At 45.3% G+C, this 16566-nt stretch overlaps 1 protein-coding gene across 3 annotated transcripts; it reads left to right on the forward strand.

Annotated features, from left to right (window-relative positions):
• LOC121675310 (zinc finger protein 572-like) lies at nt 1-7553 on the forward strand. Of its 3 annotated transcripts, XM_042050648.1 has the most exons (5): nt 1-318; nt 466-538; nt 2291-2917; nt 4335-4436; nt 4512-7552. In XM_042050648.1, exons 2-5 carry the CDS (start codon nt 478-480, stop codon nt 4850-4852), a joined length of 1131 nt encoding a protein of 376 aa, XP_041906582.1. In that variant the 5' UTR covers nt 1-318; nt 466-477; the 3' UTR covers nt 4853-7552. The 3 variants fall into 3 exon arrangements, with proteins under 3 accessions (XP_041906582.1, XP_041906581.1, XP_041906580.1); XM_042050647.1 differs by having other exon boundaries at nt 1-538; XM_042050646.1 differs by lacking the exons at nt 1-318; nt 466-538 and adding an exon at nt 550-763 and having other exon boundaries at nt 4512-7553.
• Nucleotides 7554-16566: the final 9013 nt, after the last annotated feature.

Here is a 16566-nt window from a genome sequence, read left to right on the forward strand (position 1 = left end):
GCTGTGCCGGGAAGAGCCGGCGGCGCTGGGGAGCAGCAGGCCCGGGGCGAAGCCAAGGCCCGGCAGAGCAGGCACGTGAGCGAGGCCCGGAGCCCGCCCGGGGCTCGGAGAGGGCGGAGCGGCCCCGCGGGAGGGCACAGCGCCCGCGGGCCGGCATTAAAGCGTGCCAGAAAGCAGGAGGGAGGTGTTGAGGGTGAGAGGGGAGTGGGGCCCGCTGCCCGAGGGCCGGTCGGTGCTTCCCAGGGAGACTGAGCTTAGGAAAAGGCGCTTCTTATCACGCGGGGCTCTGGATGAAGCTCACGAGTCACCCAACTTCAGGTCTTTGTGGAGGGCTGTCCTTTCTGTCCCGGGCTTGCCCCTCTTAGGCCAGGCACAGCCAAAGTGTGCTGTACCAGCGTCTGTTCCTCCCCTTCTGCTCCCGTCTGCTGGAAAAGGCTTCACGCTCCGTGTCCTCTCCTCTTCTAGGTGGAGCCAGCAATGGAGTCCATATTTTCCATTTTCCAGAGCCCCGGGAGGAGTGATCCTGCAGGATATCCAGGTGAGATGTAAACTCTTGGTAGTTCAATCCCGCGGGGAAGCGTGGTGCCGGCATTCCATCCCCGGGATGCCAGGATGGGGCCGGATGCCATGCCAGGCCGAGGCAAGGTTGCGGTGGTGTTCTGGGTTTCTTTCTGCTGCGGTTTTCCACCTCCTCTTCTAAAATCAGCCAGTCCAGTTCATTGGGAGCGACGGGCAGCCAGCACACTTCCAGGATTTCTGACAGGTGAGGAGGGTCTGAGGGAGTTGCTGAGCTGCATCCAGAGTGTGTGAGTGCCCGGCTCTGGCTGTGGGTGGGAGTGGAGGGTTCCGCATGTCCCTGTCAGAGACCTGCAAGGCTCTCGGGGAACAATCAGCCTCGTGGCTGTAGCGTGAGGAGTGAGTGCTCCTGCCACAGAGAGCCTTCCTCGTCCCTCTGGGAGAAAGCTCCCTCTTGGGTTTAATTCCTTGATGTAAGAGAGAGGATGCCCTCTCTCAGCAACTTTGCTTATTTTATTGCTGCTAGTTAGGTGTTGGTTGCCACATCCATGTAAACAGAGAGCGTTTTGCATTTTGCCTCTTCAAGGACATGTTACTCAAGAATTTTATTCCTTGGTATCATAGAGGTAGGACTGAAATTGCCCTGCAGAGTTTCATCTTGAATGTAGAAAGCCTGGTTTGGTTTGGTTTTGTTAGTGGATTAAACAAACTTTTTTTGTTAAATGTGTGAGTACTATTTTAGTTCTAGATCAGAGATGCTAATTGCTAAATCTTCTGCTTGAATTAATAGTAAACATCTGAAGTTGCTTGCAAAAATCAGCCTTGTCTAAGTGTTCATTAGGTGATCCTCATGATTCTTTTAATGCTGAACTGCTGTAAATATAAGATCTAGCCATCAGAATAACATACCTAGAGCTTACTGTGGGGTGTGTGATGGTGCATATTCACTTGTGAAATAAACAGGTTGCATTCTTTAGGAAAGACAGGGATATGTTTGAATGTTTCTGGTGAGTTTCTTCAGAATGCAATTTATTTAGCTTGTCGTTGCAAGGAAAGTAAGTGTTGTGTTAGGTCTAGCTATGAAAAGAGATTCTAATAGTTAATTGGGAATTAGTTAATTTTTTTAATCAATACAGAGCCTTTTTACTTCTGATGCACAAATATACAGTGTCCTTATAGTACTTATATTTGTTGTTGTGATAGAGAAAAAAAGCCTGGTGTGCCAACCTGCAAAAGACATAATTTAACTTTTTTTCGGTTAATACAAACTAGCGCAAGTGAGAAACAACCTAAATCTCCCTGCTGGTTTTGTCTAAGGAAGGGTAAGTGGGCTCTTCTTCTGTGCTGAAAGATCCCCACCCAAATGCCCAGCTTTGAAACAGCGTGTTAATGCTAATTTACAGTCTGGAAAGCTTTTGAAATAAGTCTGCGGGAACAAATAGCTAAAAGTAGGTATTTGGGATGGGTGAGATGCTTCAGCATGTTCCTTTCCTTCCTTCATCTTGACAGTCTTCGTTTTGCCATTCTCTGAAGGGAAGAAATACAAGGAAATGGGGAGAGGAAGGAAGAGAAGAGGAACATTTTTTACCTGTCTCTTCTCTTTGCACTTTTCTCCCCCTTCTTGTCTCAATTTTCAGAATTTCCCTTCCTCTTTGGGAAAGGGGAATCTGGTTTAAGCTGAAGGTAGGCCTAAGAAATTGAGTTATTTTACAAGGAGCAGCTTATCTGCCTCAGGGAAAAGAGGAGTGTTAAGATGAGTCTCTTACTCCATCAGGGGACTGCGTTTTGGGGGACAATGAGGACGAGAAAGGCTTCCCTGAAGACCTTAAGCAAGAGGAACTGCCTCAGGTACGTGAAGCCCAGAGCCCAGAGAGGGGGGCAGCCTGTGATGATTCCCCTCACAAAAAAAGAGACTCCAGGAAACACATCCTCAGCACTGATGGCGAGAAACTGCGCTGGGAAGAGAAACCCTTCAAGTGTCCAGAATGCGGGAAGGCCTTCAAGGGCCACTGCAGGCTCCTGACCCACCTGCAAATCCATTCAAGAGAAAAGGTGTTTGTGTGTGCAGAATGTGGGAAGAGCTTCAGCAGGAAGGCCAACCTGGTGGTCCACCAGAGAGTCCATACAGGGGAGACGCCCTACAAGTGCAAGGAATGTGAGAAAACCTTCAGCCGTGCCTCGACCCTCCTTGCTCACCACAAAACCCATCTGAAAAAGAAAACCTTCTCCTGCACCACGTGCAGAAAGAGCTTCAGTAGGAACACAGCTCTGCTGCAGCATCAGAGAGTCCACGCAGATGAGAAACCCCATAGGCGTTCAGAGCATGGAAATAGCTTCAGTGTGAGCTCAAACACCATCAAACACCAACAGCTGAGAGACAGGCCCAGTGAACACACAGCAGGTAACTGATTTGTGTTTATTTCAAGTTATGCAGAATCTTGGGGGATATATGAAATATTCCTAAACACTTCTTCCTCCTTACTCTGGATATGAGTGTTGGGGGTTGGTTGGTTGGTTTGGTTTTGTTACTTTTTTTTCCCCCGTCTCTGATATAATAAATTTATCTCTGCCATTTGAGGAAGTTACTTGAAAAAACTGAAGTTGATATGTAGGTGTTACCATGGAGGTTGCTTGGCACCTTACACTCCTCAAAGCTCTCAGATCCCACTGATTCCTCACTAATAATAAAGATCTTACTAATTCCTGCTTCGTAGTGTTGCCTGATGTCTAGCCTTAGATCTTCAGAAGTGCTCAGCTATCAAAATGATAAGCTTAGGAAGATGCAAGGAATTTTGACTGTAAACACTGCCTTGGTAATCTCTAGCAGCTAATTTTTGTTATATGTGGATATTGAATCTTAGCTTGTTGTCTGCAGTGGGAAGTCTCTGGAATAGTCTTAGCACAGAACAGTCTGTCAGACGAAGGGATTGTTTCAAGTAGGCAGTTTTCTGGATTTTGCAATATTTCATGTTCTAGTAGTGACCAGAAACTCAGGGATAAAAACTGGCATTGTGGGGTTTTTTCCCTGTTTTTGTACCTTTACATGGACAGTCCCTTTATCCTTGGTCAAAAATGTTTTAAGTTTTCATCTTGAATCTTGCCTAGACACCCACAGAATTGTTCTGGGTGTTGGCATGAGAAGCAGGTGTTTTGTGTGTGAGGTTTTTCTTTGGTTTTTGTGGTTTGTTTGTTTGTAGTTGTTTTACTTTGTTTGTTTCTTCTGGGGAAAAAAAAAGAAGAGCCTTTCACCTTAACAGTGGGAATAATGATGCAGTTATTATCAAGTTGGTAATGGAATGGCAAAACTGAGTTCTTAATGTAGGGTTTGAGGCCTCTCAGTCCACAGATACAGAGAGGTGGCCTAGGAACTCTGCCAGTGAGCCCTAAGCATGGAACCTTACACTCCTAAACCTTGTTTTGTTCTTCATGGCTTTTGCAGGATACAAGAGTTTATAATTCCTGAAGAAAAGTCTCATTTTTTGCTCTGTTGGACACTTAAGTAGTATCAGATTAGTCTAACACTATATCTGCTTATAAAGAAAGTGTGCAAATACAAACCCATTTTTACTTAATCTCAACTGCCCTTTTCCTCAACAGATCCCTTGCCCCAGCTTTGCTTTCTCATTTTGCCCCCTCAAAAAAACCCCAAAACCCCTGTATCAGCCTAATCTTTGGTTTTGGTTTAGTTTGGACCACTGTGTGACTTGAACGAAGTTTGAATTTTAAGGCGTGGGTGAGAGGAAGGAAGGGTTGTTGCTGAGCTGCCATGTTTGGAATGCAGACCTTGCAACTCTTGACTTGCATTGTCTTCCTTTTAGATGCAAACCAACCTGAATTTACATCTCTTCGGCAGAAGGAAGAGCAAAGGTGTGGTGCAGAGGAAAGCCAGATGGATCACTGGAATCTTGTTTCTGAAGAGTGTAAGTATAAAAAGGCTTCTAAACTGCCTTGTGATTTTACATAGCAGGCATTAACATTCCCTTCTCTTTGTACAGTGAAGAAAATGAGGGCAAATATGGATATGCTTCTCCTGAATCAGCAAAGTCAACTGCAGGTGCTTCAGGAAATTCAGAAGCAATTAAATACACTGCTCCCAGGCAATGCTCTCCTGAATTCCAACGTTTATAGCTTAGGACTCCTGCTAGGACAGCAGATGGCTGCTGCAGCATCTATTTCTTGCCCCCTTCTTAATCCCAGCTGTCTCCTCTCCTATGAAGGTGCCAGTGCCTTATCCCTTTCATCTGCCTCTGGAGCTCTGCCTGCACCTCAGCTCCCAATCTCTCAAGATTCTGTGACTGCTGCAGCCTGCTCAGCCTTGTGCTGTAAACGCGTGTGACTGTTCTGGACCATTCTGCCACTCAGGGCAGGTGACCCCTGGGCTGTGGTGTTGCAGTTGTTGTAGCTGTGGAGGTGCTGACTGTACACTCAGATGCATCAGCAAGCAGCAGCTGATCAAATCGCTGCCCTGTAGCCTGCAGGGATTTTTGCCAGGAATGACCTTTGTCGAGGCAGCTCAAGAGATCATTATTGCTGGGGTGCAGTGACTTGAAACATTCATTCACAAGATAATGCATCAAACTTGAGTGTATTTTTTACCTGATACATCTTTCAGCATGGATTTGGGCAATTGTACCTCTCCTAACGACCTGAATCCAATGATAAAGTCCTCAGGGACGTTTCACACATCTCCTGTTAAGTCTGATTTATATAGAGGGAAGCAAGATGCTTATGTAAAGATGTTCGGTTTACAGCACCCCTATTCCCAGCATCCATTTCAAAAGCTTCTTTCCTTTAGGAAGTCTTTGAATCAGGTGTCCTTGACTTAGCTGATTCTTAGGCCAGCAGCACTGCTCAAACTAGAAAAAAATACTTTCTGCTTTTTGTTTAAAACAAACATACTCCCCCTCTTCCCCCAAAAAACCCAACTGAAAATACAAACCAAAAAACCCTCAACAAAATACCACCTTTCAATTCTACCTTGCTTACCAAGAGTTCATGAGGAAAAGCCAAACTGGTTTATAGGGCAGTTGTTCTTTTGCTCAAAGATGAGCTCAGCTGAGCCTGGGTTTAGATACTCTGTCATATCCTATTTGGATTATTACATGGTTTTGGCTGTTAGGTATTAATTAGGGGTAGGAGTGGGGTAAATAATTACTGCTTGAGGAGGAACACTGAGAGGCTCAGGTGCATCTTCTTGTGAAAACAGCAGAGGAAACAATTTTTTTTTCTTTTCTTTTTTTTTTTCTCAGTAGGACTCTGACATTGGGCCTGTCAGGGTTGGAGAGTGCAGAGTTTTAAGACACATTGGTCTGATCTACCTCATTGTTTCCATCAGTGTCAGGCTTGGGGCAGCATCAGAGCCTTTAAGCTTCAAAAGTGCAAAAAAGCTCATTTACCTTTCAACTGGGATAAAGAAACTTTGGGGCTTGTGCCAAAAAGTTTTTCTCTTGAACTGATGCTGTGTTTGTGCATGGTTGGTTTTTTGGTTTGTAGTTGTGATTTTAATGTTACCTTGTTAAAAGGATGCACTCTCAGTAATGAATAAAATAAAGTCTAGATTTTAAGAATGGGAAACACTGTTTCTCTTAACAAGCCTTCTTCTTGTTGACAGACTGTCACATTCTGTCCCAAAGCTAAAACTGTGGAACCAAGTGTGACGCATCTGCTGTGTGACTACAGACTGTGAAAATGAGACACTCGTTCCTACTGTGTGGGATTTTTGGATTAGTCTTAACTTGTTGGGATATTATTTAAGCCAAATTGAGAAGTCTTAAAGGATATCCCTTCAATGTGATCTTGTACTGGTATCTTTGAGGTGTAATTTCCATCAGTTGAGCATTTCAGAGTCCTTTGTCTCCAGGCTTCAGAGCTCCAGTAAGAGTTGCTACTATTCCGTGGAAACTCAGGGGTACTGTTCATAACTTTTTTTTTTGATGTTTGATGTCATTCTTCTTAAAGCAGAATCTCCTAATGAAATCAGTGGTTAAAGTTTGTATTTCAGTTGCTTTTATGATGTTCCTTATTAAAACGTTCCTTTTCTGTTAGAAATGAATCTTTGGGGAGCTTTTGTCCTTTGTAAAAGGGTTACATAGAGGTGGCCCTGGGAGCCAAGGCCACCCAGAGCTGTCGGTCCTGGCAGCTTTTGTCTGGGTTTTCCCTTTCTCTGCTGATCAGAAATCTGGAGGTCTCCTGGCTAGAAGGAGGATGGGCTGATCCACTTTCACTGCCCACAGCACACGAGGTGCTCTCTGCAGAAACCCACAGCCTGCGTGTGCTGTGGATGTTTGGGGAGATCTCACTGACTTTGGACCTGCTCATGCATAAATAGGCCAGGGGACTTGGCCATTAACTTTTCTTTTTATCCCTCAGCCAGCTCCATTTTCTTTTCTCTGTATAATAATAATAATAACAGCAGAATGGTACAAGTGTAAGAAATAATGATCTGAAAATGCAGGAAATTGAGGGCAATTTTTTGAGAAGCAGCTGGAATTGCAGATCTGTAAAATTGGCACTAATTTTCCCAATTTTGCTTTTAACCTGTCAGTCTTCAGAAGCATTTTATTTTCTTCAGAGGAAAATAAAATAACTCAGGAAGTTGTTACTAAGCTGACACCAGGAGAGAACTTGGAAAAAGTTTGCTGATTAAAGTGCATCTGAAGAAATTATGCATTCAGGCAGGTAATTGAGGTGTTTCTGTTGTGAATGGAAGTCGACAACTAGAATAATAAAAAAAGAACTAACAGATAGCCCCATATCACACCTTAATCACACAATTTATTATGGCAAGTTAACTCTGCAAAAAGAGAGACAGCCAATGTAGAATATTAATCCTGGGGACCTGGACGACATCTAGGAGGTCTTAATGTGGATCCATGAATTTAAAGATTGATGTGGATGTTGGCCCAGCAGTCTTTGAAGGTATTTAGCCTTATTAATCTGGATTGGATCCTGATTTCTTAATCATGTGAAGCAAGGATAATCATTTCAGCTAAGTTACATCGTGGGTTTTGTAATGCGGTTGCATAGAAGACATTATTCCTTCATTATATTCTAAAAGTTACAAAGGTCTTGGAAGCCTTGCCCAAGATTTTTCAGGGCTGAAAATGATCATTCATTAGTGGGGATGGGGAAGACACCTCCACTCTGCATCAGTTAACTTTTGAGGTTTTTTGGTACTCTGCAGAAAAAAAAAGGGCAAGTTTTGCCTCGATCCACAGCTGTGGAAAGGAATTAGGTTTTCAACACTCCCAAAAGTGAGATGAAAACACAAATGAGGTTAAATGTTGGGATCCAAAGTGATCATTCAACTTAATGTTTCAGAGAGCTTAACAAGAGAAGGGGATGATGAATTAGGACCAAGGCTACCTAAAGAAACAACAACATATCCACTCTCTGAATTAGAATCCCTGTGTAACCAGCTGGATAAAGTGCCAGTTCCACAACAACCTGTTGTTAAAACTGAATAGGGGAGTGAGAGTTTGGAAGATGAGACAACCTCAAATTGCCATAAAAATATCCAATACACAGCTACTGAATTGGCTAAACTGGAAAGGGAATCTAGCTGGGAATATGCTGAATTTATCTGGAACTGAGTGTTGCCTTACCATCCATAGTGCCTCATCCTCCACTGAGGAGGCACAAGCTAAGACGAAAGAAATAAATGATCAAGCTAGAGAATTATTTCAGTCTATGCAACCATGAGCCTGGTTTGATGGATTAGAACCTGGGTCATGGGTTACTACCCTCCTAAAGCCTTTAGGGCTTACAGGATGGAGGAAATGGTTAGCACAAGTTGGAATTGCAGTTGTCACTGGATTTGTATTTTTAATGGTTGACATTAGCCTTGTTAGGTGCCTGATAACATGCTTATTTATCCTTGGCATTTTCTACTTTTCTTTTTTCGCTCTTTATTTTCTCCTTCATGCAGAAAAATAGAGCCAAATCATAAAACTTGAAACAGCAGCAAGGGCGAGGCCTGTGCATTTGCCCTTCACTTACACAGAGCTTAGATAGAGAACAGAGACAAGGCTGTGTTGCAACTCATTATCTTCCCTGATGAAGGATTCCTACCTATGGCAGGATCCAGATGATATTTGAGGTCCCTTCCAACCCAGGCCAAACTGGTTGCTTTTCCATCTCAGCAGAGCTATTTGGAATATGCAGGTGCCCAAGAGCTCAGTGGCATGGTCACCAGAGGATAACAAATTTATCAGCTTGGGTATTATATGCAGTTCTTTTTTTCCTTAACAAGCAGGAATTATGGCCAAAATCAATTTTTCCTCTCAAAATCAGGGGTTGTCTAATTTTGGCAGCAATATATGAAAAACCCAGCAGATGGGGATCTACAACTGTGTTTTATTTTTGCAACAGTAGCTTCTTTCAACCTTGAACTGGGCAGAGACACAACTGTACTTGATATTGTACAAATACAAAATGAAATGGTGTTTCCTGCCACAAACTACTTTCAGTCTAGAGCAGCATTAATGCAATTCCCTCAAATGGGAAGCACTTTCATAGAGAATAAACTCCAGTGTGATTTATTGCATGGTTTTGCCTTTTTGTAATTGAATACGGCCCAAATTTCAGCTTTCCAAAATCTCCAGGACAAAAAAAGAGCCCACCACATTCCCAAGGAAACAAAGGAATTGCACAAAGCATAGCTACACACAGTATGGCTGTTGGAATGAATGCTTCCTGGAAACACTTGAAAAATTGTGATGAACAAACAATTGGAAAAGCATCAAAGGGGTCTAAAACTAGGATTAAAGCTTGATTTACCACGTTTATTTTTACTCCATGCATTTTGGTTTGAGTAGTATATTGTAGACGCATTCTGCACTTTGGCAGGCTCCCTGGTTTTGAGGATTTTCTTGTTTTTCAAGGAAGAATAATGAAGTGAATTTTTCAAAGGCAGAGGATTTAATTTTCTGTGATGGTAGACCACGCTTGCAGGAATGGACAATCTATCATGGGAAGCACAGACTTGGGAAAAGGCTTTAAAAGCCATAGTGAATATTAGCACAACATAAGCTCCAGTGGTGATGCTGGGATGCCCACAGGCGCAAAAACCAGGGAACACTGCACAAACCCAAAGAGACTCAAAATATTCACCCTGTATTTGTCATTCAGGAAAATTTGTATAGCAGTCACAGATTAGCTGGTGGGTTTGAAGAAAGAACTAAAACCATGAAGTTCCTTGGCATGTATGAAAACAAGAAACCAAACTACCACAGGCATCCTCTGTGCCCACCCTCCCTCTGGCACCCCCTTAAAGTCTATGGAAATATTAATAAATACTGTGGGGTTTTTGCATGGTAGAGCAGGCACAGGAATTAAACCCACACACAGATGCTTTAAATCAATAGCACTTAATTAGTTTAAATAAGCAGACAAAATCGTAAATAGCCTTTCCCCAACAAGTCTAGTCAATAAAGTTTGATTTAACAGAAATTGAATAAGAACAGCAGATAGCAGATAACTGGAGTTTAGGGACTAATTATACTTGAAAGCAGAGATTTTCCATTTTTAATGGAAGCCATTTAAATGGCTTCAGAGGTATGAAAAAGTAACAATTTCGTCTTTAACCCATGTAGGAACAGTTCAGTTCCATTGCAAAACAGATTGAAAGGACTGATTTAATATACTCTAAATCTGCCACCACTTAGGTACTCAAATGCAGGCAGACATTCCTCACAGTCTTGCTAGGACTGGCTGGCAGAATAAAACACACTGAAGCCATGGGATAAGTCCAAAATGTCCCACCTGAAAAGACAGAGGGTTCTTAAAACATTGGCAAATTCTGAAAAGCAGGTAAGATTTACCCTGTGCTGTACCTGAAGGGAGCCTACAAGAAAGATGGAGAGGAAACTATATTGAAAGACCACAATAAGGTCTCCCCAGAGCCTTCTCTTTTTTTCTGGAGGTGGAATGAAGAAATATGAGGGAGGAATCAGAGACAATTGTGATACAAAGAGATGGTGGGGAGTGTCAGGTGAAGAGAACAACAGAAAAATGTGGCAATGCAAGCTAGGGAATTTGTGAAGGCTGCAGGACAGCCCTGTTCTTGGCACTGGTGAGGCCAGACCTCAAATCCTGTGTCCGGTTCTGGGCCTGTCACTGCAAGATAGACATTGAGCATGTCCAGCAAAGGGAACAGAGCTGGGGAAGGGGCTGGAGCAGCAGGAGGGGCTGAGGGAGCTGGGAAAGGGGCTCAGCCTGGAGCAAAGGAGGCTCAGGGGGGACCTTCTGGCTCTGCACAACTCCCTGACAGGAGGGGGCAGCCAGGGGGAGGTGAGGCTCTGCTCCCAGGGAACAAGGGACAGGACAGGAGGAAACAGCCTCAAGCTGCACCAGGGGAAGTCCAAGCTGGACATCAGGAGGAATTTCTTCACAGAAGGAGTGATTAGACACTGGAACGGGCTGCCCAGGGAGGAGGGGGAGTCCCTGTCCCTGGAGGTGTTTAAGGAAAGCCTGGTCTCCAGTGGGATGGGCCGGGGGCAGCAGAGCTCTACAGGGACTTTCTCATGAGGGCAGCTTCTCCAAACTGTGACAGGGACATGTCCCTTCTCCCAGAGACCCGGTCCCAGAAGGCTTTGGAGGAGCAGGGATGCTGCTGTGCAGCAGCGAGCCTTTGTGGGGGAGCAGCCCTACGGCTGCATCGAGTGCGGGCAGAGCTGCAGCCACAGCTCCGACCTGATCGGCCACCAGCGCACCCACAGCCGTGCCCAGGGTGGGACCAGCTTCAGTGACAGCTCTGCCCTCACCCACTCAGGGGAGAAACCTTTCAAGTGCTGCCACTGTGGGCAGAGCTTCAGTCACAACTGCTCCTTATGTCACACCAGTGGGGCACTGGTGGTAGGCAGCGTCCCTCAATGTGGTCTGGGCATGATCCAAGGTGCAGCTCCTGGTCCAGGCCTGAGGTACAAGGAGGTGGACAAGGGTGTGACTACACCAGGTCCCCTGGATTACAGACAGCTGGATGTAGTGATGCCTTTGGCCCACATTGCCCTTTCCAGTCATCTCTTCCCAACACACACCAAGCGTGGATTGGAATTGTGCAGAGGACTCCAGTGGGTAGTTCTGCATCCCAAAGCCCCGTTATCCTCTTTCCCTGGTACTACAATCAGATGCCATTTGCCACATGGCCACGGTGCACGTGTTTTCTCACCCTTCCTCATGAGAGGTGTCTGCCCCTTCACAGCAACCCTCAGGGCAATCGTTTTCCTTTCCCCGTGCTTTGTGAAGTGCTGTGTATATTTAGAAATGCTCTATAAATGATAAAGGATTGACATGGATTTATTTCTTAGGTCTTTATTAATTTATTTTAAACTATGCCAAGTCGAAGTGGCCTTAGGGTTCCCAGCTGTTCCCTAGCAGCTAGGATGGGATTGCTCACCAGTGTAAGCACATAACTGAAGTTCCTTTCCACAGCCACTGTTTGTTTTGCCTGCTCAGTGTCACTTCCCCTGGCCTTTTTGCCCTTTGCTTTTTGTAGTCATGTAGCTGGAGAGGAGAATCTGGATACCAACCCTTCCTTTGCAGAAGTTGCAGGGTATGGTCCTCTTCTTCCAGGGATTTAACTACTTTGTGGGCAGCATGAACTCACAAGTCAAATTCAGATGGCATGGGGGATGTGCAAAAACAAAAGAACCAGGAGGTTCACTTTGACAGCAGCCTCCTCACTGCCTTCTCTACCAGCCAGCTCCTCCCTCAGGGTCATAGTGGGAGGCTACTGGAAAAAGCAAATTAGTTACTCTAATTCCAGCAGAGCATCCCTAGCACGCTCCATCCCAGACCTGTGGTCACCAGCTGGTGCCCAAATGCTCCTGCCAGCTGTGGGATGTAGAATACTGTAAATTTCTGTTGTGCTAACAGTGCTCAGATCCTGCAGCACTGCGGCACTTCAGAAATAGCTAAGAGAGACAAATGGATGAATGACATCTCTGAAATAAAATCTATCACCCTGGTGTTGTTATCCCGACTCGCTCCCTCTCTCTCTCCCTTCTCTTCTTTTTCTCTTTCCCTTCCCTCCCTTCCCTTTCTTTCTTCCTCCCCAGAGTGAGTTTCCCATCAGTTTCTCGGCCCAAGAATCTGGAGTTGAGGGAAATTATTAAAATTGGTCTTAATTTTCTCACATTTCTGCAAGAATCTGAAAAGCCAGAGGAGGGCACTTGGTGCTCACCATTCCTTTATAAGATAAAATGGTTTGTCTTTTTGACTCTGCAGTGACACACCATCCTACTGGTTCTGAGGAGATTGTTTTCCCAGTGCCACCTGGGTTATATTGGATCCAGTTTTCCATACTCCTGCTGGGAAAAAAATATATGTAATAGTGATGACTGAAATAGAGCTTTCTACACTCTTTGATTCATTGTGACTGGAAAAACAAATCTCTTTTGATCTTGTCCAAGAAGTGTGCTTAATAATTTTTTTAAGTATTTTGTGTGTAATCTCTAAAACATTTTTTGAGATGTATCAAGCAAACAAAAGTGTCCCTGCATGCACAGGAGACTTCTCTTTCAGGCTCTGTTTCTTCTTTACCTCAATAACACTGGTCTGAATAGCCAGAGACACAACAGCAGGAGCCTCCATCTCTGAAAATGAAAGGAAATAGAGGAAATTTCAGGAAATTGAGCAAAGGGAGGCCAGAAGAGGCAACAGAGCCAAAGTGAAGGTGTCTCACAGCATTTTGCCATTGCCGAGGTGAATGGCTGAACCAGGCCACCACATGAGGGGAAGGGAGAGTGGAACGGATTGGGATGGGATGAACAGCTAGGAAGGAAGACTCGGGGGGAAGGGGGGGTGGACGTTGGACTTCGTGAAGCTGCTGGGAAGGTGTGATTTGGGGGTGATAACAGCTGCATGGGAGAAGGGTCACCACTCTCCAGACCCCCCAAGTAACTGATCCCTCATACCCAGACTTGCTTTTTTTTTTTCTTTCCGGAGCTCTTGCAGTTGCCCTGATGCTCATGTGTTGCCTTGGGCCATTTTCTGCTGTCTCTTCCTCCAGCTGACCTTCCCCACAACCCTGCTGAACTCTGCCTGACTGTGGCTGAGGTGTTTGTGCTTTCCCATCTCCAAGCATGGAACCACAGAGGAGACTCCTCTGTGTCAGGCCCTGTTCTGTCAGCGTTTCCCCTCACAAAAGGGAAGCCTCGCCTTGCTTACCCCAGAGCATCTCCAAGCACACAGAATGTGCCCCTGCCTTTACAAATGGCAGAGCTTTTGACAGGCCCGTGTGTGTCCTTCCATTTCCCTTTTTCCAGCCTTAGCAGATCTTTTCAAGTACAGGGACTGGGAAGTTTCTTCCCACAGCTCTGCACGTGGCTGTTGTGCGTAAGGTGCCTCTTTGCTGGTCAATTGCTTTCTTTTCTTGCCTGATTTCTTTAACAGATGACCTTTGGATTTCTCCTGATGCCTTCAGGCAGAAATACCAAGCAAAACAGGAAAAACAGAGTTTACATATAGTATGCATTAGAGGGATTTCAGGCATCTTCCCCATTCTTTGGACCTATGATCAAGCCTTTACGTGAACGTACAGTGAAACAGGAACCACAAGATGCTTTATTGAAAAAAAAAAGAATTTTAACAATTATTGGGAGAAGGGAAGCAGCAATGGGAATGCAGGGATGTCGCGGGTTCGGTTTGTAACCGGGCGGAAACACCAATTTAGTGTAGTGGTTTGGTCCAAAATACTCATTACTGTTTATCTGCTGTGAGATAAGAATTAGGAGAAATGCAAAACAGGCACCAAACTTGAAAGAATATAAAGAAGTTTATTAACAGACCTAAAAGAAGAAAAAAAAAAATACCACCTTCAGAACTCTCCTCCTCCCCCCACCTTCCTCCCTTCTCCCACTGACGATGTGAAAAGACAACCCTTAAGATGTTCAGTCTGTTTACCACTTCCATAATAACCTTGTTCAGTCCATTTAGAAAGAAGTCTCTTCTTGCTCATGCTATGAAAACATTATCACAACGAGACAGCCGCCCACTTCCAAATATCGTTCAGTCCATTTAGGAAGAGGAGTCTCTCTGCCTGCGTGTGAGTCCTTTCCCCCGACTTGCAGCTTTTCCCGCAACTGCTTTCGAGGGTCCACTCTTGAAGTTTTTTGGGGTACAATTTTAAGGTTGAGCCGTTCAGAAACAAAAACAGAGGCCCTTCTCCTTCCCTGGGAGCAAAGGGTCTTCATCATCTTCATCTTTAGGACTATCTCTGGGAGCATCTCTACGGACTGAGGTTTTCTCCTTTCCCGTTCGGAGCAAAAGTCCTCATCTGGTTCATCTCTCCCTGTCCAAACTTCTCATGAAATTACAGCTGCGTCAGCATCTGCCTATCTCAGCGCAGGTGCTTTTGCTCACGAATTGAACACTCCACCCCCCATATCTTCATGAAATTACGACAGGATACTCTGATATATCATAGCTTCACAACAGAATTTCAGCTTTAAGCATCTCCTCTCTCTCTTCCCTCAGGTTTTCAGCTCTTCACAGCAATAAAAGGGTTAATCTCACCTCGGCCTTGCAGCTTTGCAGCTGGAATGTTGAATTTTTCTTATCGCAGTGGAGAGGGGGGAGAGCCGAGCCGCTCCGGCTGCCCACGGCAAGGCAGTGGGGGGGGTTCCATGGCTGGAACAGGTCCATGGCTTCAGGATGGCCGTGGCCCGGCCCGGCCTGGCCCAGGCAGGGCCTGGCCGGGCCCGCTGGCCCCCACACGGGGCCCGCAGCCACCTGTGCCAGCGCCGGAAACGAGAGAGAGCTTGGAGGGGGAGTTTGCCTATTCTTAAATGTGGATCACAGAGGTGATCACAACTTTAAGTGGCTTAGAGAATTGTCCATATTCAAACTGGCCAGCTGATAGGTTCTGTCAGTTCCCAGAGGAAACTGTAAGCACCCCTTAGCAAGGACGTCCCTTCCGGGACTATGCTTGCTAACCTATGACATGGGAGCAAGGGGATGAAAGAGAACATTTTTCCTGTGTCGAGAGAAGGAAGAATTAAGATCAACGAACACAACTCCTCATATTCTTAGAGAGGTGAAAGAAGATGACAAAACATGATGGTATTTGGTCTGGACCCTTGAATCCGTGTTCCATGGCACAGTCAGCACTCATGTTACTTGTCAGGGCTGTCCTGAGGACAGGGGTTGGTGTGAAAGCACTCAGGGTTTACCTCAGGGCAGCCACATCCTGCCCTAAGCTTCAGGCACTTAGACCTTTGGTTAATTTGGTATGTAGCTGCCAATGTTTTTACCTGCATCTTCTACCTCGCTGTGACCAGAGCCACTAATGCATGTGGCGAGAAAGTAAATTCCTTTCTCTAGAAATGTAACCTGAGAAGATCCTGAAACTCCTCAGGCTCTGAGTCTCTGGATTCACCACCTTTGCCATCAGTGCTCAAGTCAGTCACCTCCCAGCAGCAGCATCCCTGGGGAGAGAAGCAGTGAAGTGCCAAGTCAGAAGCAGGAGGGAGAAAAAAAGGAAATGACTGGTACTTAAAAATACTCAGCCCAGGAGGGATGAACCATGAACTGAAGAGAGATGCCAGAAGAAAACCAGACAGGGCTTGGAATACAAGAGAGGATGACTAATTACAGATGCTTCCTCCAAGGTGAAAGTGATGTCACTGCTGCTGTGATCATGTAGGTTAGTGCTGGTGCATCACAGTGGCATTGTCTCTCTAGAGCAAAGAAGAGGAATACATCCTCTTCTGGAATGCATCCACAAATTATTACTTCACTCTGTACCATGAAGCTATGTCTGTCAAGAAGGCTCTTTTATTCCCTTTCTTGGTGATGGCACAGCCCCATATCTGCAGTACCCTTCCAGCCTTTAAAAATCCTGGTAGCTTTCTCCCTAATCCACAGAATAAAGAACATCCATCAGTGGAACAGCACACACTGCCACTAACCTTTGTTCCAAAAGCATCATGTGAAGGACTGGTAAAGCAAAGCCTGTGTGAAGGTGTTTTGTGCTGCCACCTGAGCACAGTGAGGTTTGCTCTCACGTCCCTTATGAACATAGGCAAAGGATTCCTGCCTCCTCATTCCCAA

The sequence above is a fragment of the Corvus kubaryi genome, unplaced genomic scaffold (assembly GCF_017639235.1).
Source record: "Corvus kubaryi isolate FWS band 111438036 unplaced genomic scaffold, C.kubaryi_AGA036_p1.0 74, whole genome shotgun sequence".
NCBI lineage: Eukaryota > Metazoa > Chordata > Aves > Passeriformes > Corvidae > Corvus > Corvus kubaryi.

Coding starts and splice junctions, on each gene's coding strand:
- LOC121675310 (XM_042050646.1), top strand. CDS start 613: ATGGGGCCGGATGCCATGCCAGGCCGAGGCAAGGTTGCGGTGGTGTTC. Junction 764..2,290: donor ACTTCCAGGATTTCTGACAG/GTGAGGAGGGTC, acceptor TTACTCCATCAG/GGGACTGCGTTTTGGGGGAC. Junction 2,918..4,334: donor GCCCAGTGAACACACAGCAG/GTAACTGATTTG, acceptor TCTTCCTTTTAG/ATGCAAACCAACCTGAATTT.